The sequence below is a fragment of the Lepidochelys kempii genome, chromosome 4 (genome assembly GCF_965140285.1).
Source record: "Lepidochelys kempii isolate rLepKem1 chromosome 4, rLepKem1.hap1, whole genome shotgun sequence".
Classification (NCBI taxonomy): Eukaryota; Metazoa; Chordata; order Testudines; family Cheloniidae; genus Lepidochelys; species Lepidochelys kempii.
In genome coordinates, this window is record NC_136383.1 from 53,961,957 (window position 1) to 53,988,792 (window position 26,836).

Genomic DNA, 26,836 nt, shown 5'->3' on the forward strand with positions numbered 1-26,836 from the left:
AGGGATGTTCAGAGAAAATCTACATCACCCCTTTTCTGTTTTTTCCACTTTTTGGAATAAGAAATGGATCTTCACATAGTTTAAGACTTCGATAGCAATACTTTTCCTTGGATACATATTTTCCCTAACAATAGCTGGATAATAGATGTCATGCAAACCACTTAAATCAGGAAATTACAAAATTAAGGGTGGATGTATAACTTTAACTCCATCCTGTTTGGCATATATATTATAATTCAGTATTATGATGTCACATACCATTTCTCAAATAACGCTCTATCAGTTCAGTTTGCAGCTCGGAATATACATGGAGCATGTTGCCGCCTTCCTGATCTTTTTGTGCAATGGGGCTGTGATCTGAGTTGGGGCATCTGGGTACTACTGTAATACAAATAAACAACACTGAATAATAAACTGTTTTTTGTAAAAATATAATTGAACATGATGTGCCACTGTTTGCTAGGCAGCAGCCGAACCCTTTTACACACATGAGCACTCAGCGAGGGAGAAGCCCGGCCTTTTTCCTTGGTGCCTTCGCATAGAGGGGCAGGGACAGCACTCCTGATGAACTTTCCTAACATAGGGTGTCTGTGCAATGCTGATAGAACAGTGGCAGACTGCTACATGAGCATGTTTATTTTAAAAAAACAGCGTGCATGCACAAAGTATGATTTTTAAACCTTTATAGCTTTGACAGTTCACAGACAGGCAATTTTCATTGAACTACCAACAGGTAGATAACTCTGTCCCTGTCCAATGTTCAGCTTCTAAATCTACAATTCAAAAGATGTTGCAAATATATTTTTTAATCATGTTCCTAGTTCCCTTAAAAAGTTGATTGCATTTTTTTAGAAAAGAAAAAAGTTGTAAACAATTGAAAAGAACATTTTAGAGCAGAAACACACATGCCTAAAATGTTCCTTATTACCTTTACAATTTAAGATCTTGCTAAACAACAAATGGAAAGAAAAAGACAAAAAAGGAGAAACATGACATGCACGGTAGCCTGAAACAAGGGAATGTTGTGTAACCAAATAAGAAAATCTCTGTTTTTGGCGGTGGTTGGATTTTTGTTTGTTTGTTTTTAAATGGGACTGTAGTATTTGTGAAAGATGCCTGATTGCCAACACTTAGAGACTGATGTAATCCACTGTGAACATCCTTCATTTCTGGGCTGCATGGACTACATTAAAGACTGAATGGTTATTTCAGTCTCCACGATTGTTGTTTCCGCTTACCTAGAGGCACAATTGCAAAGAAAATATTTGTCCTTTAGGAACCAAATGGAGATTAAAAATCACGATCTTGCTACAAAGAGATTGAAGTACTCACAGGTCTTAGATGTTTGAGTAGATGATATCTATTCACCTGTTACAAAAATGAGAAACTTTACAATGTGTGTGTTCCACAGTAGTTGACACTGAAAAGTAAATGCTTCCCTTATTGCAATACTGCTGTAATTAGCTAAGGCTTTATTCTTATTTACATAAATGTAATTTAAGATCACTTTAAGGCCCTTATTTATTTTTAATCAATCGTATATATTCCTACTACATAGCTTTATCTGCTATTTTACCACCACCTTCCTCATTTTTGCTATGAAAAAATTAGCAATTAAAAGGAAGTGTCAAAGGGGAGACTATTCAGCTGACCTGTCCTTTGACTGATTGTGATGCTAGTACCCACATAAGAAGAATAAAAAATTATCACTGCACATATAGACAGTGCCCTAGCAGAAGTCTCATTTCTAAATATTTCCTCCCAGCAGGTATATAAATACACACAAAAATCCAGTTTGTAGTTTGCTAATTACTTCTTCTTTTACTGGGTGTAGTGCTGGTAGAGTTTTTATGACCTGTTGCTTAGCAACTTTTATCAACAGCAGCAAAGCACTTTCCCTTTCCTTAACCTTGTTAAAGTTAGGCTTGATCACCTTTAGCACTCATCAGCTGAGGAAAATTATTTCTAAAGTAAGGTAAAGTTGCTGCTCAGCATCTATGAGCTGCATCCAGGATGAGCTATCTCTTCTTATCTCCTGAATTGCCTTTGCCCTTTAGTCCTCTCTCTCCTCAAGCTTTTAAAGAAATCCAACGCCATGCTGGGGAAGCCTGGAGACAGGAGGCTCAAAGAGAGGCCAACTGTGCGACAACCTATTCTGCTGGTTATGGAAAAAAGGAGCTGGCTGACCCCACAAGGTGGAGCACCAAACCCTCCTCTCCTACCAGGATAAACAGACCTCATCCACCAGAGTAAGGTTTATTCCTATTTAGTGGAGCCCACAATACGTAGTTTATGTGAGTGGAAAAATAAATTCCTCTTAGAGGTAGACGCTAGGAGAGGTTTATTACACTAGGCCTTTCTTATTCTTCATCTCTTCTAAGAGGAATTTGAACATACTAAACTGGAATGAAACCTGACTGCTATAGAAAACGAGTAGGATCAGTTTAGAAATCAAGAATAACATATAAAAAGATCACCTAATCAAATTCGGCAGGTTCTGTTTAAGACCCAGGATTAAGTTAGCCACATTTCATTTTCAATCCTGGAATGGGAACAGCTAGTAAAGAACTGCAAGGAGGGTTTCTAATGAGATCATAAACTACAAGGGCTCGTATTCTTTATGATGTCATCAGAATCTTAACCTAGAATCGTTTTATCATTGCCTTGCTACTCAGATTTTAATTCTAGATCTAGCTCTGTTTTATAAGTTAAAGAACTAGAGAAACATATATATACACACTACAGCTTATCTATCCATTTAACGATGGAGACACCTTTCACAATTCAGGCATTACATTCAAGAATTGATGGGGCAGGCTGTAGCTTCTCTCTCTTCCTCTCTGGTTTTTGGCTCCTGTCCTCTACCAGATTCTCTGAACCTGTTAGTAGAACAGCAATTAGCAGTAGTGCTGTATTGAAGAACAGTTGATGATATCATGCACACATCTTAGCGTATTCAAGTTTACACAGTGCTAGAAGATGGAAACATTTGCAGTGTACATGCTTATAAAAATCCATTTTTGATGAAATCCTTATTCAAGTCTAACAAGAAACAGGAACCATCCATCAAGAAATCTCAGAAAGTACTTGAAGGTCAAAAAAAATTGCCTCCTTTTGGTTCAGCATCCCTACTTGGTGGAAGCAAATTTAGTTTGCCACAGTAGCACGCTTTTTGCAAGCTGTCGAGAGAATGTGATGTCATTGTTTATCCTGATTAATATTGGGTCTGAGGGAAAACATCTGTTAGTATTTGTTGCCTGATAGAGCCAAAACATGTATATGACTCATGTCGTTAATCAGAAATAGAGTATTGAAAGACATTCAGTAACTTAGCAATTGCCTAAAGTCTGAGTTTGTGATATGCGAGTTGAGACCCCAGGTGTTGCACGATTGCAACCATCTTGGCCTTCCCATATTGTTAAGTCTGAAGGGGGATCCCAGCTAGATGGGAGCAAGGCCTTGGTATGAAAAAGGGGTCCCAGTATGGAACCACTGGCCTAACTAGAAGATCTAAAATACATAATGTTGTTCCTTTAAAAAACAAGCAAAAACCCCTTATAATGCAGGCTGAAGAGTAAAAATATATTACCTTACCAAAAAACTAAGGGTGAAATCCTGGCCAAATTTAAATCAATGGGAGTTTTATCACTGACTTCAGTGGGGCTAGGATTTCACCCTAAAATATGCTACGTTGTTGTAGGTGAGACTTTAAATGCCTAAATGTTATGAATACTCAGGTACAGTTGCGGCACCAACCTAATTTTTGCTGCTCTCGAGTCTCACCTGCCATACATGGCATATGCAGGCCCCCTTCCTACTCATTATAAAAACAACTGTAATTCTGCTCCTCATATCATGGACTGTTCTCCACCCTGCATCCTCTGTTACTCAATATATGGGCCCAAAACACTCTACATACACATATGAGCAGTTGTTTCTTCAACTCTGGGCTCCATCCCCCTACATTCACAATATAACTTTGTTCTGAGGGTTTTCTCTAGTTCCCATTCTGGAAGTATCTAGGTGCTTCCCAGGTAAATTAAATCTGTGTTAGATCAGGAGAGCAGGCAGGGATATGTCTGCACATAGGTGAAGAATGCATCAGAATGGTGTACTAATGGGGAAGAGTTTGGACTGCATGCGGGAGGTGGGTTGGAGTACAGGGTTTGGAAATGAAGTAGGTTCTGGAACATTAATTGACAGTTTTCTGACTTGATAGATGTATTCCTTCCTTTCATAATGTTGTAGCAAATTTGGGGCCTGTATTCTGCTGTACTAGTTCCCAAGAGGAGGAGGAAAAGGAAGATGTAGTGAACAACTTTCCCTCACCCAAGCAACAGAGCAGGATCTTTGAGAGAGTGAGGGGGAAGGCTTGCTGGCCTGTGCATCATGTCTCTAAGGGACAGAAATTTACCGTTTGGTTAATGGGGTGTCTTTCCAATGTACCAGGCAGCCAGTGCTGTCAGCACCACGCACTGAGAGCTCACATTACCCCCATTCACACAGTGACATTGTCCCTTCTGGCAGTGGAGAATCTTGCCCTGGCTAGCAGAGTTTTGTAGTTGATCACTATTCAATCTCACAATGCCAGACACAGCAGGATTTAGGGTAAAATATTCCAAAGCACCTCAGTAATTTAGGCATTTAAGTCCCATTTTCAAAAATGTTTTAGGCATTGAGGGCCAGATTTTTAAAGGGATTTAGGTGTTGGTCAGCTGAGTGCGCCAACATACAACCCCTGGGTTGCTTAGTGGAATTTTCAGCCCCAAGTTAGGTGGCTCTATGCTACCTATAGAATCCTTGGGGATAGTTAAGCACTTGAAAAGGGGTTTTTCACAAGTCAGCCATCTAAGCTAGCCAGGAGTGAAATGCTGAGAAGATTGGTGGGGAGAAGGGGGGCGGGTCTAAGGTGCCTAAGAAGCTGACCTGCTGTGCCTGGCTGATGAGCCACAGATAAGATTCCTTCTTCCATTCGGGACCCTTAGCTGCAAAGAGTTAAGAATTGTCAGAGAGACAACTCAGAGAGTTAAGAATTGTCTCCTGCGATCCTGCTCCTAGAGACATACGTACGAATCCTGTAAAACAACTATAGAACTAGAATAGCATCTCCCATGTAACATTTTGAAAAGTTATGCCTTATTGACCAGCTAGAGCATAATGAATGTTCTAAGTGCCAGGGGAAAAAAACAGACCTTTTTTGGTGCTTAATTCCCTAAGGTTTCTTCTGCCAAAGCAGCTTGTACTGGGCACTGTCAGAGACAGGATACCCAACCAGATGGACCATTGGGCTCTTGTTCTTGTGTTGATGGGCATGGCATTAAGAACCTAAATAAAACAGATATTAAAAAATGCCTGCATAACGTATTATAAATAAAGAAACCTGACCAATGACAAGGTAAAGATGCTGCAAATTTATCATATTGCACAAGCTTATAGAAATAAAGCAGCCTTTTGTTTGATCTAAAAGACTTAAACATTCTCTCCCTCTGTGTGTTCTCTAGAGTATTTATGGTAAACCAGCTTCATTATATACCTGGATATTACAACAGTGATAAACAAACTGCTTCAGATGACAAAGGTAAATCTAACACGCTTGGTTATTCTGAAGATGGTTCCTTAGCCAATCTGGCAACCTCTGTGATTTCCAGATTCTTGTTACTGATGGAGCAATGACAATGATTTAGAGGTATGGAGAGATGTAGGTTGGGGGGAGAGTGAAAACACTTGGAAAGTTTCATGTAGATGGGAGGCAATGAAGAGACATTAACAGAGCAACTGGGAGCTGGCCAGAGCAGCTGCAGGATGACCGGGCCTGGGCTGCAGCGTTTACAGGCAGTGCCTAGATGGTGCTGTGGAGCAGTGTTCCTCAGCCCTGCAGCCACCAGCTAGCCAGAATCTGAGGCAAGGGCAGCTCAGCATTCAGTATGCCTCTGCGCCTTCTGGGGGTGCTCCCTCTAGCTAGTCTGGTCAAATGGGCCAGGCAACCCGGGCAGTTACCAAGTAGGCCACCAGTCCAGGACTGCCACAGAAAGATAAACAATTGTTTCAGGGAATTGTCAGATGAAAGACAAGCAGTTGCAAAATGGCCCATGGACAATGGGTACAAACAGGGGTTGACTGAAACTCAAAGGAACCTGGATCTGGTCCAACCGAAGTCCATCCTCCTCACCCTCCCCAATCAAATCTTTTCCCTCCACCTGTGGAAAATTCCTGGTTCCTGGCCCAGCCAATGCTACCTCCAGCACTTTCTGGGTAACGTCCCCCCATAGATCCAAAGTTTGTGGGTCCATCGGCCCCCTCTGATCCCAGGTCCCAAATCCATGGAGGCTAAGTTAATTCACCCATGGGAACAAAGGAACACTGGCTGCAGACACCATTTATTAAGGTCACTAAATGTCATCTGTCATTAGACACATTTTAATATTATATTTGAACACAGACTGCAGTAATTGCTACAATTTATTCCTCCTACTAAACTTAAACCATGGGATGTTTTAGTATGTCTGTCTATACATGTGTAAGCAGCATTATTTTTAAATAAAACACCCACAGCATTTCATTAATAGCAGCATAAGATTTGGGGATCACAATTACAGAAGTATAGTATTAACTCCTGGAGCTTCTTCACATAATTACAGTGTAGTATCATCTCTTTCACCATCAGACTTTCTCACTGTATAACACAATTTATTTCTGAAGTTAGAGTTCATGGATTGGGGATCTGGATTGGGGACTGGAGACATGCCAACAAAGTAGGGCTATATTAAATGACCTTAATTAAAAATATATTGAAACTAAGATCTTTTTCAGCAAGACAGAGTTCAAGCTGTAATGTAGGTTTTATTTTGAAGCTGTTGGTGAACTTGTGAAAGGCAATTGTAAGTACTCTCCATCTACATTATCAATAGTTCATAAATAACAAATATCTAGCTGTCACTTCTGTAAGGAGGATGAGGAAAAATGAGCTACAGTAAAAGTGGAGATTTTTCTGTGAGAGAAGGTAAAAATTAAGTTTGTTACTGTTAGGGAATGTGACTCCCTACAGTATAATAGGGTGCTCCTTCTGGTTTCTATCATTTTGAGATATTTCAAATTCTTTCTAAACTCGCACAATTCAGCAAGATACGCAAGCACGAGTAGTCTGACTGAAGCCAATTATATTGATCTAATATTTAAGAAACACCTTATTTATTGTTGTCTCAATCATCTTCTGTGTAATAGTCTATATTAAAATACTAGTTAAAAACCTTCAACATTCTTTGTGATTTCCTATAACCATGGTAACTCAGCAATTGAAAGGTAAAGACTACATAACTTGGAGATGTACCATAAGTTCTAGTCATCCCAAAGCCTGCATGCTGCTGTGTTACAAGTATTCTTTATTATTATATGGGCCACATTATCATTACCCTCATTCACTTGAATGGGAGCTGCCAGCATGTAGCTGGGAACAAAATTTATCTGTCTTTTGTCTCTCTCTGTACCTTGAGAAACTGTACTGCTGAAGTCACTGACTGACAAAGTGTCAAGTTACCAGGTTAGTCTCCTTCACTTGTCTCCGCCAGAATTTTTTTTTGAAAACTACCAAAGAAACCTCCATGATGCTTTTCCACCACACCAATGAAAAGTGCCACATCAATGGTCCAAATAGAGTGGTAAACTCTCATCTGTCAAAGAATGGGAAGTCCCACTTCTACACTGGCCGTTTACCTCTAGCTATAGCTGAGTTTTGCAGAATGAAAATCCTTAAACACCAGTAACAATATTTTGCACGGATCTAGCACTTTGCATCTTCCTTGTGCTGTTTAAATCTTCAGCTCAGTAATCGTCTATACACCACTGTGAGGGAGGCAAGTATCACCTTGATTTTATAGGGGAGGAAACAGCCAAGGAGACGTTAAAGTGACTTGCCCAATAGCACACAGCAAGTCAGTAGTACAGCTGGGGGGATTACACCCCAGGAGGTTCCTGGCTCTCACTAGACTACACTGCTGTTTAAAAAGGTCATATCCCAGAATGGTGCACAAAGTTACAGTTTATTATTGATAATGATCTAATAAAGGGCTCTAGCTGTATTAAAGAGTCATTGTATAATATCTTTAATAATCCAGAATTAGCAACTCAGTAAAAGAATTGTAGCATTCCATTGTTATGGGGCAGCGATGCATCCATAGTTATTTCTCATTGCTCCATATATGCATTTTTTGTGCAGGTTGTTTCAACACAGTTTTAATTAAAACAAATCGCATTCAAAAAGTAGATGTAAATAAATATTTGTAACTAACATTTATATTACTTAGTATATTAGATATACTCAGCTCTCAGATCTTGTTTAACTATTTAACCCAGATTGTGCTTCTTGGACCCATGTGCACCGATGGGGCTCTTTCCCCACCACTGCAGTGGCGACCTGGCATGGTCCATGCTCTGCACTGGTCAAGTGGAAGGGACCGGCCAGGTTAGGGGGAGGATGCATATTGCCCCACATCTGACCAAGTTTCAAGGAAAGTTCCAAGGAAATTTCTCTGATAATTTAATAAATATAAGCCCAGGTTGTATTACTTTTCTGCCCAAATGTGCTGGAGGCAGCCATGGTCAGCGGAGAACCTGGTATTACAGTTCCAATGGACTGGTGTTGCTGGGGAGCCAGTGGGTGGGGTGGGAGAAGGTGGCTGCTGAGGAGGCACAAAGCCTCCATGCAGATGGACCTGATATCCTTCAGATCCTTGGGGAGCTGCCAAGTTTGGGAGCAGGCCTTGGGCCTTTCATTCAGGGAGGCAAACCTGCTCCTCACATGGCAAAATGTGGCAGGCAAGGTGAATAACTGCAAGGAGATCACCTCCTCTGTGGCCCCATCCCACAAAATTTCCCCAGGAGGGTGGAGGATGAGCTGGGGAGACACTGTTTAATTTGGTAGCCTAATTTTCCTCTCTGTGTATATTTGTGTACTGTAAAATTCAACAAAACATCTGTTGAACTTAAAAACGATAATCAACTTGATAATGTATCAAGAAATTGGACTGAACATTTTACTCACTCTAAGGCTTTCATTTCTTGTTTTCCTTCCAGGCAAATGCTATGAATATCCAGGTTACAGAGACGATTCAAAGTATCTCGGACAACGAGTAGTAAGTACAGAATTTGAAGTGAATTTGTACCTGATCATTTAAATCTATAGATCTTGTGTTGACAATAGAAGGCATCAGCATTTTATCCTAGTCAAATGACTGAAGATTTATAAACAAATGGTTAGCTGCTTGTGTCTGTTGTTCTTCGAGATGTGATGCAGACGAGTATTCCATGTGGGCATGTGCATGCCCCACTCACTTGAGCCAGAGAACTTTGCCTAGCAGTACCCTTGGGGGTGGCGCTTGTGCCCTGGAGCCGTATATAAGGCTCCTCCCCTGCTCATATAAGGATGGCACTGCCCCCAAACCCCTCAGTTCCTTCGCACCGAATATCAGGAGTACAGACTCTGATGCAGACAGGATGGAGGGTGGATCAGGGAATACATCTCGAAGAACAAAAGCAACAGATGGGTGTTTTTTCTTCTTTGAGGAGATGCAGCTGTGCGTTCCTTGTGGGCCACTCGCAAACAGTACTAATAGGAGGCGGGGCTCTGAGTGTACTTACAGAAGGACTACAGGACTGCCTTCCCAAAGTTTGGATTTCATCTGGACGCAGCCTTAATGGCATAGTGGTTTGCAAAAGTACGCACAGAGGACCAAGTAGCAGCCCTGCAAATGTCCAATATAGGAACGTCACCTAGAAATGCCGTTGACATCACCTGAGTTTTCATGGAATAAGCTCATATCCCTTGAGTCAGCGTAGTCTGGGCTATTTCATGCTGTCATGATACAGGAAGTCATCCACCTGGACACTGTCTGTGAAGAGACTGCTTGATCCTTCATTCAGTCTGCATATGAAACAAATAGAAGAGGTAAGGAATGGAAAGGCTTAGTTCTATCCAGATAAAAAGCTAAACATTACTTGACATCCAATGTGCGAAGATGCTGCTTCTCTGGGATTGTACGCAATTTAGGGAGGATATTTAACTTGGTTCAAGTGAAACTGGGAAATCACCTTAGATAAAAACTTTAGGGTGTGGCCGCAGGGGTCCTTTGTCTCTACAAAACTGAGTGTAAGGAGGCTCTGCCATCAAAGCCTGAAACTCACGCACTCTCCTTGCAGATTTACTGCCACAAGGAAGGCATTTTTCTGACACACAAAGGGGAAAGAAGAAGTTGCCAGAGGCTCAAATGGAGGTCTCATAAGAGCCTCTAAAACTGAATTAAGGCCCTACAAAGGAACCAGCTCTTTAACTGATGTGTGGAGATGAGTGACTCCTTTCAAGAACCTCACTGCCATGTAATTTGAAAACACCAACTTCCCACGCATAGGTGGATGAAATGCCAAAATTTCCACCAGGTGGACTTTATAAGACCAGAAGACTGAAGGTATAACAGATACTGGCTTGTATCCAGGATATTTTGGAGTGTCGGTTGATCTCCCTGGGCTAACTATCATACCGAGAATCACTTCCATTTGGTTGAATAGGCTGCCCAGTGGAGGGCTTCTCCCTGTCAAGCAAGACCTGCTGGACACACTCTGAACATCTGTCCTCCTCCTCCTCATTTAGCCACGCAGTCACAACCAGGGAGTTAGAGGCCTGGCGAGAGTAGAAACCCTCAAACCCTTGCATGGGAACGAACTATTGTTTCTCTGAATGCTTTGCCATAAGGGCAATGAAGAGGGGGTATTCCAGAGGGCCTGTGCAGGCCTTTAATTTATTGGGAGGGCTACTCTCTCTGGAGCTGATGATTGGAGAATATCCAGCAGTTTATGCATAATCTCCTGCAGGAATTCCCTGTGGATGCCCAAAGTAGTGGTCATATTCCTCCGGAGCTCCTGATACACTTTAAAATCCTCGGGCACCGAGGGAGAGGAAGATTCTGTCATGGTAGAGTCATCCAGGGAGGGTAAGGAGGCGGTTCACTGCGCCAATAATGAATCATGTTCTTGCACCACAGGATTGGGTCAGAAGAGCCCCGTAGGTGCCGAGGGAATGGACTCAGTGGTCACTTCCAGCTGAGACAGTATGGGAGCAGGAGTCACTTGCGGGACCAGTGATATCTCTCTGGATTAGGTCAAGGAGTAGGACACTAGGGACTGTGGAGTGTCCCAGGGATTCCAAGGAAACCACTAGGTATACAGATAAGGTATTGGTGGTCAGTAGGCACCAAACCAAGAGCCCCTATCCTGATCTCAGTACTGATAGGGATCAAAGGGCAATCTGACGAGGACACTGACCTGGATCTTGAGGAATCTTGGAGGTTCTGTGGTGACAAACGGGGGAGCCAGCTCTGATAGGCCAAACAACTGATCAGACTCATCTGAAGCCCAATATGGAGGCATCATCGGTGCTGAAGAGGAGTGGGGAATTAGCACCAATGGCACCAAATGGAACCCACTCCTGCTTGGTACCAGGAGAAACACTGGCACCGAGGCCAGTACCAAACTAGATGACGGGATCTGCCACCATTACAATGACAGGACCCAAGGATGCACAACATTAAGAGGGTCTTCGGTGCCAGACCCAGTCTTGATGCCACAGTCTGCAGCCCAGGTGATGTGAGCTGCGGTGCTGACAGACCTGGCGGCTCTGCAACCTGGCCAGAAGGTGATGGAGGCAGAATGGAGGAAGAGCTGGTAAAAGTCATAGCACTGGAGAACTCCTGAACTAGAGTCCAGGACTGAGAGGCAAAGAATGTCGGGTGCTGCCTGGTATGCTATTGGCATGGAGATGGTTGGCTCTGGTGCCGTCGTCGTCGGTACTGGACTCAATGGATACCCCGTGGCTGAAACCGCTGGGGACCGCTGCCTGGGGCCGCAGACTGAGGCTGCTCCGCTGGCCCGGGACTGCTGCCTGGGGCTGCCCGAGCAGCGGCTGGTGTGGCTGTCCCCAAGGCAGCCTGAGCATCTGCCCTGGAGCATCTGCATGGGCAGCCCTGGGGTCAGGCATACTGGCTGCTGCAGAAGTCATGGAAGTTGCAGGAAGTCATGGAATCTGTGACTTCTGTGACCTCCGTGACAGACACAGAGTTCTACTCACAGCCTGCTCCAGAAGGTGCTTCTTCAACCACAAGTCTCTTGACCCGAGTCCTCTTTGGTGCTCCATCTGCAAGTTATTCACAATCTTTAATGTGTCCCTCACTAAGACACAACAAGCACCTTGGGTGGGGGTTGCTGCTGGGGATGGCCGCCCTACATGATGTACAATGCTCGAACCCCAATGAGGGCATCTCACAGGGAAGCCAACTACTCTACTAACACAAAACTAACTTTTAAACTACATCTAAGATACTGTTACTACTATATACAAGCAAAGTTCTCAGAAAACTGATGGTGGAAGTGTGAGGTGAAGACACCAAACAGCTCTGACTCTAGCCATGGGCGGTGAGAAGGAACAGAGGGATTTGGGACGGCACCACCCTTATTTGGCCAGGGGAGGGGATACATCGGCAAGGTGTGAGCGCCTTCCCTACAGGGGTTGCTAGGCAAAGTTCTCCGGCTCTGGTGCACAGCATGTGCACATGCCCACATGGAATATACGGCTGCAACTACTTGAAGAAGATTATAAATTATGATGGGAGAAACACACATGAAGAAAATGGGGGTAATTAAACCAATCTACTCAGCATCCATTTGACTTCAGTTAGACAAAGGCGTTCATTTTGGGACAGCCCATTTCAGGCAAACTAGAAAGAGAATTTAGGAGAAAGCAACAAAGATACAAGGTTTGGAAAATAAAACCTGTGAGGAAAGAGTTAAAGACTAGAGCATGTGTAGTCTGCAGAAAAGACAAGTGAAGGGGTAAGGATGCAGTGCTCTTGTCTTTATTGTAATATCTGCAGATGTATTTGAATTAACAAAGCAATAAAGGCTTTTGGTGCTGCATTTTCTTTTTAATGCTTATTGGTTGAAGTAATTGGATCTGTTATTGTGTTCATTAGGAATACCTGCTGGGCTTCTATGGCCAATGACTTGAGAACAAGACCTATTGGAGGTCAAAACATTGGAGGGTCTGCTCTGAATAGCTCCCAGTGGGCAATACATTTAAAATGGGTTTAATGTTTTACCACTTTTAAATACTGTTCTGTTTTTCCCCTCTATCTGGCCTGCCTTAGTATTGCATTTTTGATTGTTTGGAGTCTAATTAGCCATTTGGCAATGGACTTGGAAGATGTACCCTCATCCATTTAGTTTTGTGACTTCTTCGTAAGGGCAAGTTATTGCACCACTGAAGTCGATGGAAGTTTTGATATTGACTTCATTTGGAGGAAGATTGAGCCCTAAATGCTAGCCTGTATTTCTTGAATGGCACTGGGGCATTTGCTCAACCATCCTGTCATCATTCTGTGTGCTAAACTACACACACACACACTCTCTCTCTCTCAGAAGCTATACCTGCTAATCATAGATAATACTCAGAGATAGTGGGCCTGATTTTCAGAAGTGCTGGAGCTCCTATTGATGTCAGCTGGAGTTGTGAGTAGGCAGCTCTTCTTAAAATCAAGCCCATATAATAAAAAATGCCTAGTTACAGCAGGTCTGCTTGTTTTCACATATCACTGCAGTGCTCTCATTTCTGTTTGCTGCTGCTCTGTGGAACTGTTAGGACAGCATCACACAATATATCTGAATATAGACACTTGCTCGTGATGTATTGTGATGTACTCAGATTGGCAGCCTTGGTAAAAGGAGCAATGATTTGTTACTGTCTTTATACAGGTGTATCAAAATATGTACTGTGGTGCTTCAAAGCCACATCAGGCAGCTCAGAACAGGATAAAAAATGCCAGTGAAAATGGTGAGTATAACCCTAAATCACTCCCCCGAGGCCTCATTTGCTTCCCTAAAATATAAAGCTTCCATGTTTCAAATTCCCTGCTGGTTTTCAGCCTATTTTTTTTCACCTCTTCATGACAGGGGGCAGAACGATTAAGAACATGAAAAATTTTGCAGTGGAGAGTCAGAAGATGCAGACTACACCACACAAGGTAAAGTCCTATAGCTGTCATGTAAGTAGATTTCATTGTATAACTTTTCTAGAACAGGTCCCTTGTGTGGCCTAGGCAGAAGACCCAGGTTCTAGAGCTACTCAAAACCAGCCATCTTCTCTGAAGGAAGAAATTCAAATCCCTCTTTATAACACCTCTGCGCTTTCTTCCATGCAGCTTCCAGTACACAGTATGCCCAGGAGCTGGGCAAATTTTCTGATCAAAACTTTTTTCAGCAACAAATGCAGATTTGGGCGAACTGAAACGTTTTAAAAATTCATGCAGAATTCACCAAATTGTTTCTGTCAGAAAAAAAATGCCCCCAAAATCCAACTGTTTCATTTTAACGTTTAAAAACGGAAACATTTTGATTTTTTTAATTCAAATTTTTCTTTAATTAAAAAAAGGCTTTAAAAAGCTCAAAATCAAAATGAAACATTTAGAAACAAAGCATTTATTTCCACCCCAAACAATTTTATTGGAATTGCCAGCAAACCAAATAATATCAGTTCTTTGCACAACTCTAGGTATGACCTTCCTGAACTCATCCATAGAGCCTCTACCCTGTCCATATTTAAGTCCCTCTTAAAGACCCATTTTTGTCATGTGGTTTACAGTGAATCAAGTTGATTTGTATAGCAATTGCCTATTATTGTTCCCATTTTCCTAGCCTCTGTTTACTTGTCTATCAGTCTTTATATTGTGATCTCCTCTGAGTAGGTACCATCCTTCTCAAATATTTGGAAAGTGCCTAGCAGTGCCCATTATGTGCTATAAATGAACAACAACAAATCCCACTTTTGCAAAGCCATTTTGTGCCAATTTCTTCACTGACCATATCTTTGCACTTTCTTGGAGGTGAGCCGTCTACCTATTACTAACATTGCAATTGATTCAACTTTATTGTGTGTCAGAATCTCCTACCTTGTAAATTCTGACAGATCTTTCTCCAGTGCTAGATTGCCAGGCAAGGTAGAGATCTTGACAGCAAGAGACACTTGTCAGATGTAATCTTCTGTACCACTGCTGAAGATGGTAAGGGAAATAATGATGCATCACCTACCACTTAAAATCATGGTGTTGGATAAGGTTTCCCACCAGTCCACTCTCAAAATGCTTCTGGCTTCTCTCCAGCATATATAGAACTTCCTTCACAAGTGTGAGTGATACTTCAGAATAAAGTCCTAGCTCAGAATCCCAGGACTTCCTGATTTACACTATGTTTTTTGGGTCTGTCTCATCACAATGAGGCTAAATGATGTTGATCCAGATGTAAAGACATAAAAAAGACTAAAAGCACCAGATAGTATCATGGTTGGTGCTCTAAAGATACAAGCTAGAGGTCTTTGGCACTGATAGAACTTCAATATCGCCAGCTAGGTAAATCTGCTTTATAGAGTCATGAAACAAACTTTCAATCAACTTAATCTAAACTTGAAGGAAAATCTCTCTTTTTTTCATATCAGATGTAGAAGCAATTAAAATATAAAAAGCAAATCAAACATCTATGCTCTAAAATATATTCCATCATATACACACATTTTCCAGAAACTTAAGAGACCAGCAAACACCGAGAGACCAAAATACCAAGAGTTAAAAATTCACAGAATCCATAGAGGGTTCACCTTTGTGGTTCAGAAGAGACACCTCTTTATTCTGTTTTGCCTTCTGATCAGGGTTCTTTGAAGCCGTCTTCCTGCAGAGAAGAAGAAGAAAAAAGATGTTGCCACTAAAATAAAAAAGCAAAGTGATTTACTGCTATATGGTATTTAACTATAATCTGGTATTTGCAACATTTCTTATGCTAAATAAAGGAAACACTGTAGTGAGGTAAATTTAGACGTTTTGGCAACCTAAACAAAGCAGGAAGAGTAGATGTATTTGATCAAAGGATGGGAAGGGACAGTTACTTACCTATGATTGATCTTCTCTGAAGATAAAATTTGACTGAATTCCTGGTTTTGAGTCTTGTGCTTTTGGTGTGAGATGGAGAGCTAGTGGGAGTTCTTCACTTAAGTTATTTTGCTCTGGGTAGGTGAGTGTCATGAACAGACTGTCAGTGTCTCAGCAGCAAAGTGCTTCTAATCCCCCCTGAATAGTTTATGCCAGAAATAAATATTTATACCAGGGGTAGGCAACCTATGGCACGCGTGCCAAAGGCAGCACATGAGCTGATTTTCAGTGGCACTCACACTGCCCGAATCCTGGCCCTGTTCCGGGGGACTCTGCATTTTAATTTAATTTCAAATGACGCTTCTTAAACATTTTAAAAACCGTATTTACTTTACATACAACAATAGTTTAGTTATATATTATAGACTTATAGAAAGAGACCTTTTAAAAAATGTTAAAATGTATTATGGCACGTGAAACCTTAAATTAGAGTGAATAAATGAAGACTTGGCACACCGCTTCTGAAAGGTTGCTGACCCCTGATATATATGATAGTATGATCAGAAAGAAAGTAATCAAAAGCTTTTACTTCCCAACTTTCAGTGGAAGTTGAGTAGGCAAGCAGGGAAGCAAGTCAAACGATAACTTCAGAGAAGCTAACTTGCAGGTTAATTTTCCCTTCTCTGCACAGACTAAATTGACTGGATTACTACTCTTAGAGGCTAAAAAACTTAAAAAGGGCTCCACAAAACAATGCATTTTCCAAGCCATAAAGAAACAAATTATCTATGGTTGTTTTGTGTGTCTCAGATCACTGTGGAGAATTCCTGAAACCACCTCTACTGCCAAATAGGAAGTGGGATATTTGGGAAAATATTGAATAGATGATAAAAAGCCAATGGCAGGACCACATACGGCTTGCACTCCTGTCAAGAAAAATGAAAGAACAAACATTCTTTTTGCATAGTTACCTAGTGGAGGAGCTGGACCATACACTAGCAAAGTAGGAAAAAAGACTCTCATTCCTGTAACAGAAAAACTGTTGGAAAAGGACCACCTTAATAAAGAATCTGCAGGGACTCTTCCCTGTGGAAACTACTTTGGGGATCTGATTCAAAGCCCATTGGTCAGATGCATTGTTGGTAGTAGTGGCCAGGAACCGAAATTTCTGTTCCATGTGAAATTCTGACATTTTGGGGGGAAAAATTAATTAAGAATCTGAACAAAAAAGTTTGCTTTAGGTCAGTGAACATGTTTTAATTCATTTCTATGTTGACTTATTTTAATTGTATTTTAAATTGTATTATTTTACACATAATTTAAACAAATTTCAATACAAAATCATTTCAAAATTAAAATCACAACGTTCCATTCTTATAAGCTTGAAATTGAATGATTTGCCCTTATCAAAATCCTCATTTTGATTTTTTCCCCCCAAAACAAAATTTCATCCAAATTGATGTGTCCCTGTAGAATATTTTGAGGTAAATGGACTGGCATTTTCTGCTTGAAAAACACTCAGAAAATTTTCAGTCAGCTCTAATTGCTGGCTTTTATTTTTGCTTTTTTCTGAGTCATCAGTGGCATTTAGTGGAGCAGGATACCAAAACAGAGGAACCAATGATGTGATCCAGGCAGAACAAATCCTATTTCTGCATAAGAGACAGAGGACAGAAGACATGCATGTGTGAATGCCAACTTATTTCACCAGATACAGCCTGTGAGGAAACACAATTGTAGATTGTTCCATAACTACCTGTCATATGAGTTGGAATTTGACTAGGATACTGAAAAGTGCCAAGTGATCTTTAATCAACACAAGTGGCCATGATGCTGACTGCAAAGGTGGAACCTCCAGCAGCTGTGTTCAGCACCACACCAGGCTTTGATTCATCACTAAGAGTATGTCTATAATGCAGTCACAGGGTGTGACTAAAGCTTGAGTAGACATACTGGAGCTAACTTTAATCTAGCTAGCTTAGGTACTGGCAGTGTGTACTGACACATGGGATAGCCCCATGAGTAATTACCCAGGGTACTGGGTGGGCTTGTACACCCCACATGCTGCCATGGCTTCACTGCTTTGGCACCTAAGCGAGCTAAATTAAAGGTAGCTTAAGTATGTCTATTGGAGCTGCAGTCGCAACCCATGACTGCAGTATAGACAAATGGGAAGAGTGCCTCCCATTGAAACATCTGCACCACCTACCACTGGAAGGTCTTATGAGATCTTCTATTCAAAAATTAACCCAGCCTCATACGCTTTAGTTTTATGAGAGTGGACAGGCTAACACCACAAGGTGATATGGCTGCAGTCATGTTACTGAAATGTTAAAGCAATTCATACATATATAAGCTTTTATAATGCACTTAGATGTGATTTAAATTTTATTATAAAATTACTGACCGTATCAGAGAGACCACCGAAAAACAACAACAATCTTGAAAGACATTTTATGCATAAAATGTGGTATCGAGAGATGTCTGAACTTTGGGAAAGTGATCTGTCTGTGGCCCCTTAATTATCTACATCTGCCTGGTTTGAGTGGAGAGAGAAGACTGCTGCTTCCAGTTCTCTCGAGAGAAATCTGTCACTTTTTGAATAAGAATGAATCTTGACTGATGAAAATGAGATCTCTGCACTGTACCACCATGTAATGGGTTTTATTTATTTTTAATTGAAATGCTTACTTAAAAGATAGTGCAAATTCCTTAATTACATTAACATTCTGTTTAGCTTTTTCATTAGGTTCTACTTACATAGTCACATTAGAAATAGCTAGATATACAAAAATGAACTCTTAAAGATGATTGCGTAATAAATATTTAGAGTGCAAACAGGCATCAGTCTAGTTACACAAGAAAAAGGAGCTATTCAGTTACATTTAAGAAATGTCTCTTGTATGAGTGACAGAGAGCAATATATGCCTAGAGCTTTATTCTACAGCATCATGCTTATAGAGCAATAACTCCTGCAAATATTGGTTCATATTTACACTCCCATACCAATTATTATTTAGCAAGAGATACTAATGGTTTATAAGTAGTAGGGCAACAGTTCCGTGTTATAATGCATTACAATTCTATGTAATGCATTATAAAAAATCTATTTGTTCAAACAATACAAGAGATTTTAGTCATGTGAATTAATTTGTTCCTAATAATAATCTATTCTGCTGGATCTAGCAGGAGATTTTGCATTAGCTTTTCAGCTTGTTTTAGAGTGAATGATTTTTGTAGGAATCCCAGATTGCTTTTTGCCTTAAACCCATCCATCCAATGGCTGCTCTAGGTCTCCAATGAAGACCCCCTTGGAACTTACTGTTCACTTGGATTGTGTTTTCCACATGAATGAAGGGCAGAAAGTTGTTTTTTGACCAGGACGCAATCACTGCCAGTACTTCAATCTCTCAGCTGATGGGCTGTGGAAAGTGAAATGGCCTTTCCTCTTAGGCCTACACTGACGTCAGGATTTGCCATTAAAATGTGGGTCTCCCAAATTGCACCAGAATATCCTGGCCACCTTCAAAACTGTAATTATAAGAAGTGAGCACAAGGGTGAATGGGAAGTAATAGAAAATATGTCCTACTTTTTGGCACCTTTAAACACTGAAATATGTGATGGGTTCTAAAACCCAAGTCAATTGCCACTGTCTGAGGCAAATGTTTCTGTGAAACTCCCAATTGGATATTCTATGAAACCCTTTTAAAAATCAAATCTTTTGTTCCAGCCCTTGGCTGAAGATTCCAGGCTTCAATCAAAAATAGCAAACAACTTCACAAGTCCTTACCTATGGTCTAGCCAGCTACAAAATGAGACCCTTTTAGCGTTACTGGTCACATCAGGCCAGAAAGAACATCAGCGTGGGGAGTATGAGCACAGTAATCAGAGCTAAAGAGCACTTTGCTATGTTTTATTAAAACAGGCAACTTTCCAGCAGAGTAACAAGCCTGAGTTTGTCGTTTCAATGAATCACTGGTTGAAGAAAGCTGGAAAAGAAGGTATATTAGTTTTAAAATCTATAAAGGTAAAAGCATAGTGGGAACACCAGGTTTCTGTATTACAGAGGACAATACAATAACATGGGCCACCATTTCAGTAACTCTGTCCTTAGTCCATATTTTTCTTAGAGATTTTTTCCATGTGTGAGGGAAGGGGCAACTCCAAATATTAGACACAATTCGGGGAAGGGAAAAAAAGAACAGAAGCATGAAAGCTTCCAAGAATGGGAAGTTGTCACCAATTATGTAAAAGTAGGCAAGCAGACTGAAGAATCAGATCATTCAGTACTGCTGCATCTCATCAGTATTGTTACTGCACAGCAGTCACTCATGGAATTCAGTCCCTCTTATAGATATTCTCACATCCAACTTGTAAAAATCAGCTGCTCTGCACATGCATGCAAGCACAACAGCTGGACTGACATGCGGCATAGCCATATCTCTAGCCTACATAGTATCTTGGGATACTAATACTATGCAACATCTAGTCTTGATGTTGGATAGTATCTTGCAACTGTGCAAGATACCGGGCAACATTGATGCAAGATACTATGCAAGAGCTGTGCAACATGTTTGTAACAAGACCACAAGCCAAATAAAACCATGTTCTTACTGGGTTTAGATAGAAGCTCAAAACTTAGCTTAGATTTGTTAAAACATTTGTGACTCTTGAGCAGATTTTTGGTTTCATACCAAAAGGGTGTGAGATTCACAGATCGACATGATTTTCATGAGAAGCCAACTGAAACTTAGTAATCTCAAGTGAACTTTGCATTGAGTTTTTAGGCACAGGAGGTGCAAACCCACAGAAAGTAAAACTGACGGAAAGGTTTTCATATGAAACAACTGTGAATTGAAGCTAGTGAGTTTCAACACAGCTCCTAGGGCCTGATCCAATTCCTATTCTAGTCAATAGGAATCTTTTCCCTGACTTGAATAGGAATTGATGAGACCCTAAACCACCTCAGTACAGCAAGTAGTGGAAGGTTATTTACACTGATCCCTCTGCAAAGGGATGAGAATATGCGACAAACTTGAGTTTTATTTATCCTGCAGTAGAAAAACGAAAGAAGTTGCTATTAAAATCTTTACAGCTATTTGGCAAGTAAATATTGCTGTTACTCCCTAGGTATTTCCTATAGTAAGTAGAAGGAATATTTTTGTATTATGATCTATTCTTTAATATTACAATGGTGACTGCTTTATGTGTATTTAAAAGATTCATCCTGACAAAAAATCCACAAGGCACCAGGCCAGATGGCATCCCAGCTGAGGTTTTTAAAGCTGGTGGAACAATACTCCAGCACAAACTTTGCCAACTTCTCGACAAACTCTGGCCCTGCAAAGAAATTCCACCTGACTAAGAATGCCAACATTGTTACAATATTCACGAAAGGGCACAAATCTTTGTGCAGGAACTACAGCAGTATTGCCTCCTCTTCATCGCAGGGACAGTCCTTGCCTGGATCCTGCTAAACCGCCTTCTCCCCCTTACTGAGGCACTCCTCCTCCCTGAATCACAGTGTGGCTTCAGGCCATCCCGAGGCACAAATGACATGATCTTCGTGGCAAGACAGATTCAGGAGAAGTGCAGAGAGCAACACCCGGAACTGTTCAGGGCATTCATCAATCTAACCAAGGCCTTAGACTATCAATCCTGATGTCCTATGGAAGGTGCTGTGTAGGTTTGGCTGTCCACAAAAATTCATTTCTATCATCAGACTACTCCACGATGGGATGACTGCCACCATTTTGTGCAACGGCTCAGAGACTAAACTATTCATCATTTGCATTAGTGTCAAGCAGGGCTGTGTCATTGCTCCAACACTCTTCTCCATTTACTTTGCTGTGGTCCTGATTCTCATCCATGACCACCTTTCTGATGGAATCAGGATTGAGTATCATATGGATGGTCAACGCCTCAATCTCTGACACCTCCAAAAAAAATCTAAGATCACGAAAATTGGCATCACCGACCTTTAGTATGCAGATGACTGCATCGTTCTTGCACACATAGAGGCTGACCTGCAAAGTACCCTAAATCTTTTTGCAGATGCCTATCACAGCCCGGGTCTCTCTCTCTCTCAACATCGGGAAAACCAAGGTACTCTACCAGCCCTCATCTGCACAAACTACTCTTCATACTCCACAAATCACCATCAGTGGAGAACCCCTGGAAAATACGGACCATTTTCCATACCTTGGGGGCCACCTCTCCAAACATTCAGCATTGACACAGAAATTGAATACAGGATCTGCTGTGCCAGCACATCCTTTGGAAGACTACTGAAACGAGTCTTCAACGATAGGGATCTGCAAATTGGCACCAAGATCTTGGTTTACAAGGCAGTTATCATCCCCACCCTTCTATAAGGATGTGAGACCTGGGTAACCTATAGACGACATCTCAAGCGGCCGGAGTGGTTCCAACAGCACTCCCCCAGGAGGATTCTCAGGATCAGCTGGGAAGAGCCATGCACTAACATCAGCATTCTCTCTGCAGCTAACATCAGCAGTATAGAAGTGCAGGTCATAAAACACGAGCTCCGCTGGGCTGGTCACTGTGTACATATGCCTGACACTCGCCTCCCGAAGCAAGTACTCTTCTCTCGGTTAAGTCAGGGAAGAAGGGCTCTTGGAGGGCAGTGGAAGCACTTCAAAGACATGTTGAAAGTACATCTTAAAAAGGGAGGCATCAACCCAGCAAACTGGGAGGACTTGGCGCAGAACAGAACACAGTGGCACCACACCATACACCGAGCCACAGCTCACTTTGGGGAAAACAGACCTGCTCATGAGACAGAGAAGCAACAAAGGAGGAAAGAAAGGGCACAACAGTCCAGCCAGCAACTATGTCTCTTCCAAGATTACAACTGCCACTTCTGTGGGAAAATCTGCAGGTCACGTATTGGGCTTCTCAGCCACTTAAAAACCTATCAATGAACCGACCCCCTTGGCACACATCATCCTCATATCAAGGGATAGCCGAAGAGAAGAGATTTAAAAGATAGCATAGTAATTTTCTAGGAAGGTTGTTTCTATTCTACCATTGACCTTTTTGCAGTGTTGTCATAGCTGTGTTGGTCCCAGGCAAAGTATATGAGGTAGTATCTTTTATTGGACCAACTTCTGTTGGTGGAAGTTACAAGCTTTCGAGCTACACAGAACTCTTTCTCAGTCTGCAGAAGAAAGACAGACACTCTGCTTCTTTCCCCAGACCTGAACAAGAGCTCTGTGTAGTTCAGAAATTAGTACTTTCCAACAGAAGATGACCCATTCAAAGATATTACCTCATCCACCATGCCTCTCTCATTGGCTTGCTGTGTGATTTACAGCAAGTCATGTCACTCTATGGGCTTCAGCTTCTCCGATACTTAACCTGGGTATTAGAATATTGACCCCTTTTTTGTCACGTATTTTAAGTTGTGTGGATGACAAGGGTTGTATACAAACCAAGTATTAATAAAATACTGAATAAAACATTTCTGCCAGTTTGGGGAGCTCAAACATGAACATGGGTCAAAAAATGTGATTCCTGCCTTGTGGGAGCATATTGCTACTAGACAGCCAATCAAGTGCGTCGAGTACAGTTGACTTTTAAAAAATGTGAATTAAGTGTTTGCAAAGGGTGCCTAATTGACAGCCCTAGAGAATACATCCTGTATTAGCCCACAGAACAGGATCTGTTTGAAAGGTACAGTGCAACCTTCTGCACATAGGGCCTTGGTCCTGACCTGAAGGGACCATTTCTAGGGGTGAGATAGTAGCTTACTTTCACCATCAGTCTTTAGCCTCTCTGCTGAGACTTGCCAAAAAGGAAGCTAATCAGCACCAAATATTATTGCAGTTGTTGTACTGTGGACATCTGTTCACAAGGAACAAGTGATATTTTAAAACCACAACACATATATATTTTAAAATATGGCTATGCAAAACTGATATGATCTATGACAAAAATCTCTACAGTTAGCATCAATTTAGATATGGGTATAGAGAAGCTATCTTAGGTAACTGTTATTGGTTTTTAATGTATCCTTTGGAGCCCTGTACTGTTGGATTCCTCATGACAGAGGCACTTGGCTTTACAGTCTGACAGGTAGAGGATTACAGGAAATAGTGCCAATTCAAATGTTTAAAATGCTCTAAAACTTTTCTAAAATAGCTTCTCTATAATATATGAGGCATATGCAGCACACACAAAATCTTTATACTATATCGTCAGGTATTTGCTCCCTCTAATTTTAATTGAGGGAATCATCCCATCTGTGTACCGATAAAGCCTTTATATCACCCCACAAACATATTCTGTATATGTCAGAAAAATTAATTTAATAAAGTTTTAATAACATAAATCAAACCGTGCAGTGTTCCGAGGTAGCCAGAGACCTTTAAAAAGTGATATAACTTTTCTAGATTTGCGAATGTCATTTTTTGATCTCTCTCTTCCCCCATACCAAACTTTGATTAATTTTAGTCTTACTATTTGAATATTTACTGTTGTCATAGACTTTAAGGCCAGAAGGGACCATCATGATCATCTAGTCTGACCTCCTGCGCATTGCAGGCAACAGAACCTCACCCACCCACCCACTTCTGTAATAGACCTATGTTCTGTATGGATGTATACTGATCAGTGTGTGGCTTGGTAAGATATAGACTCTGCTGTTAGTCATCTCTAGAACTCTTTTGTCACAAATTTGAGTCCAGAGGGACTCTAAGGTTTGTGAAAGTTTGGACCTGTTTGGGTTGGTTTTGTTCCATCTCTAATTAGGAACTAAATATTGTCATTTTAGTTAATATGGCAAATCTGACAAACCGGATTTCTTTCTTTCTTTCTTTCTTTCTTTCTTTCAATTACACAAAATGACCAGATCCTCAGCTAATGGTAATTGTGACAGCTCCACTGACTTCAGCTGAGCTATGATAATTTATGAAAGCTGATGATCTGGCCAAAATGTTTATTGTAAGGGAGGGATTAAGACATAATGAGGGTCTGATAGATCAGTTTCTGGTATTGTATATGAAAGATATTATAGAAGCTGCCCAGGGTCTAGTTTATCCTCTATCTTTTTACTATTGATGCAGATTTATTAATATTTATAACTCAAAGTATACGAAGAATATTCATTTTACTTTTCCTTTGTTATAGAAACAGCTGAAGTGGAGAGCGCGAGGCAATCTTTTCTCAAACGTGACTGATTATGCAGCCAGGGCCATGTAAAAAATAGAAGCACCTTTCCTAGAACATAACTAGTTACCAATTGATGCAGGAGCAGGATTAAACACAAGACTGAAAAAGCATGATAAAGCATTGTCGTAATCACTAGTAGGTGCTAACATGGTACCCAAGGATTAGAATATTTGCTCTAGGAATACAACCAAGAATTCTCCAGCTAATTAGAAGTTTATACCATGTCTTGATTTGCACTGAAGATTGCTTTGAATAAAAGAATTCCCTCATTACAGTGGTTCAATATTCTATTCTAACTTCATTTCAAAGCTCTTGTTTTGGTAACTAGTGCCCTCACCTCCATGACCCTTGACAATTTATGTCTGACCTTGGATCTGTGTAGATGTTTCCCCTCTCTCCATCTCTCCTGTGCATCGGAATGTCTTAATGGCATTATCCTTTTTTTATGTTGATGTTTACAAGACGTTGACAAAACATACACACTGTGTTGGATGACAGAAAAATTCACATTATTTCACCAAAATGTACTAAATGAATATTAAAGGCCAGATTCTACCACCTTTACTCATAAAAAGGAGCACCTTACTCCACAATTAGTTCCACTGGTTTCAGTTGGGTTATCTGTGGAGTAAGATACTACTCAATATGAGTAAGGGTGGCAGAATCTGGTTGTAAATCAGCATGTCATAGCTTTTAAGGGGAGAAGGGACCGTGACGATAACCTAATCTGATCTAATCACCCTGTCATTGACACTATTTCTTTATAATTTACCTAAAGGCTATCATGAATAATTGATCATACTTTTACAAGGGATAGTAAGAGGGACCTTTATTAAATTCTGTGTTGTGGCTGTCACAACAAGGCTTTCATTTATATGCCCAACCTTTAATCTGAAGGATCTCAAAGTACTTTACAAGGAAATCATATACAAATTATATTTAGGGATCACTACTAAAATATCTGTGGTGGAATACAACAAGTTTTTAACAGTACACAACAATACTACACATTAGCTTTAGGAAAAGAAGTGAAGGATGCTGTATTCAATTGAAATACAGGGGGGATATTTGGAAGGTAGATAGAATGTAGTTACATAAAGTTACATTTGGCTAGCAAGTAAGATTATTTTTTTGCTCTTACAATGGCTCAGGTCAAGACCTCGTTTATATCTCATCTGAAAGACAGCACTTTCAGCCACACAGTATGCCCCTTAAAAATATACTGGAGCATTGGTTCATTATTGAATCAAAGGAAAAAGTACCACATCCTGAATCATGCAGCACCACTTCAAACAGTATACAAGTGCTACTTGGAGGTCTCCCATCCCAGTACTAAGCAGGTCCCACTCTGCTTAGCTTGTAAGATTAGAAAAGATTCCAACACAACACAGTATGGCTGAAGGCCAAATAGTCAATTATTAATTTACTTACATTTTCATACTTTTGATCAAGAAATATATAAAATGTAACAACAACTAGAATTACAAAAAAGCCACAGAATTTTCCCATGGTTAAAACTGAATAAAATGCCGGTCTTACCTTTTTAGGTCTGTTACTCCTGTTGGGAATACTCCCCTATCCGCATTTTTAAAAAATCCTTAAAGTTAGATAGATTAGTTAACAAACCAATGGAGGGGGAGGGGAAAAATGAAAAGAAACCAGAGTATAGCCAACCTTTTTTAATTAGCGT

At 40.8% G+C, this 26,836-nt stretch overlaps 3 protein-coding genes across 5 annotated transcripts in view; 2 read left to right on the top strand and 1 right to left on the bottom strand.

The window, feature by feature from the left end:
• The window catches only part of MMAA (metabolism of cobalamin associated A), a 13,674-nt gene extending 13,239 nt beyond the window's left edge, over positions 1–435 (top strand). Inside the window, exon 10 of the mRNA XM_073341283.2 lies at positions 3–435. Coding sequence (XP_073197384.1) covers positions 3–79 — 77 coding nt within the window. The 3' untranslated portion in view covers positions 80–435. The remainder of the gene's footprint in view (positions 1–2) is intronic.
• LOC144930492 (uncharacterized) overlaps positions 1–26,675 on the bottom strand; it is a 27,251-nt gene extending 576 nt beyond the window's left edge. The window contains exons 1-6 of one of the 3 annotated variants that reach the window (XM_078852490.1): positions 25,514–26,675; positions 19,276–19,484; positions 15,686–15,756; positions 9,788–9,916; positions 5,193–5,325; positions 259–381 (exon numbers count right to left, since the gene is read on the bottom strand). In XM_078852490.1, the coding sequence (XP_078708616.1) occupies positions 259–381; positions 5,193–5,325; positions 9,788–9,799 (268 nt within the window). In that variant the 5' untranslated portion in view covers positions 9,800–9,916; positions 15,686–15,756; positions 19,276–19,484; positions 25,514–26,675. The other 2 variants (XR_013635699.1, XR_013635700.1) reach the window with 2 other exon arrangements.
• On the top strand, positions 512–25,418 carry C4H4orf51 (chromosome 4 C4orf51 homolog). Its single transcript, XM_073341286.1, has 7 exons — positions 512–2,249; positions 5,502–5,578; positions 9,070–9,128; positions 13,792–13,870; positions 13,990–14,060; positions 19,880–19,955; positions 25,105–25,418. Exons 1-7 carry the CDS (start codon positions 2,014–2,016, stop codon positions 25,152–25,154), a joined length of 648 nt encoding a protein of 215 aa, XP_073197387.1. The 5' UTR covers positions 512–2,013; the 3' UTR covers positions 25,155–25,418.
• Positions 26,676–26,836: the final 161 nt, after the last annotated feature.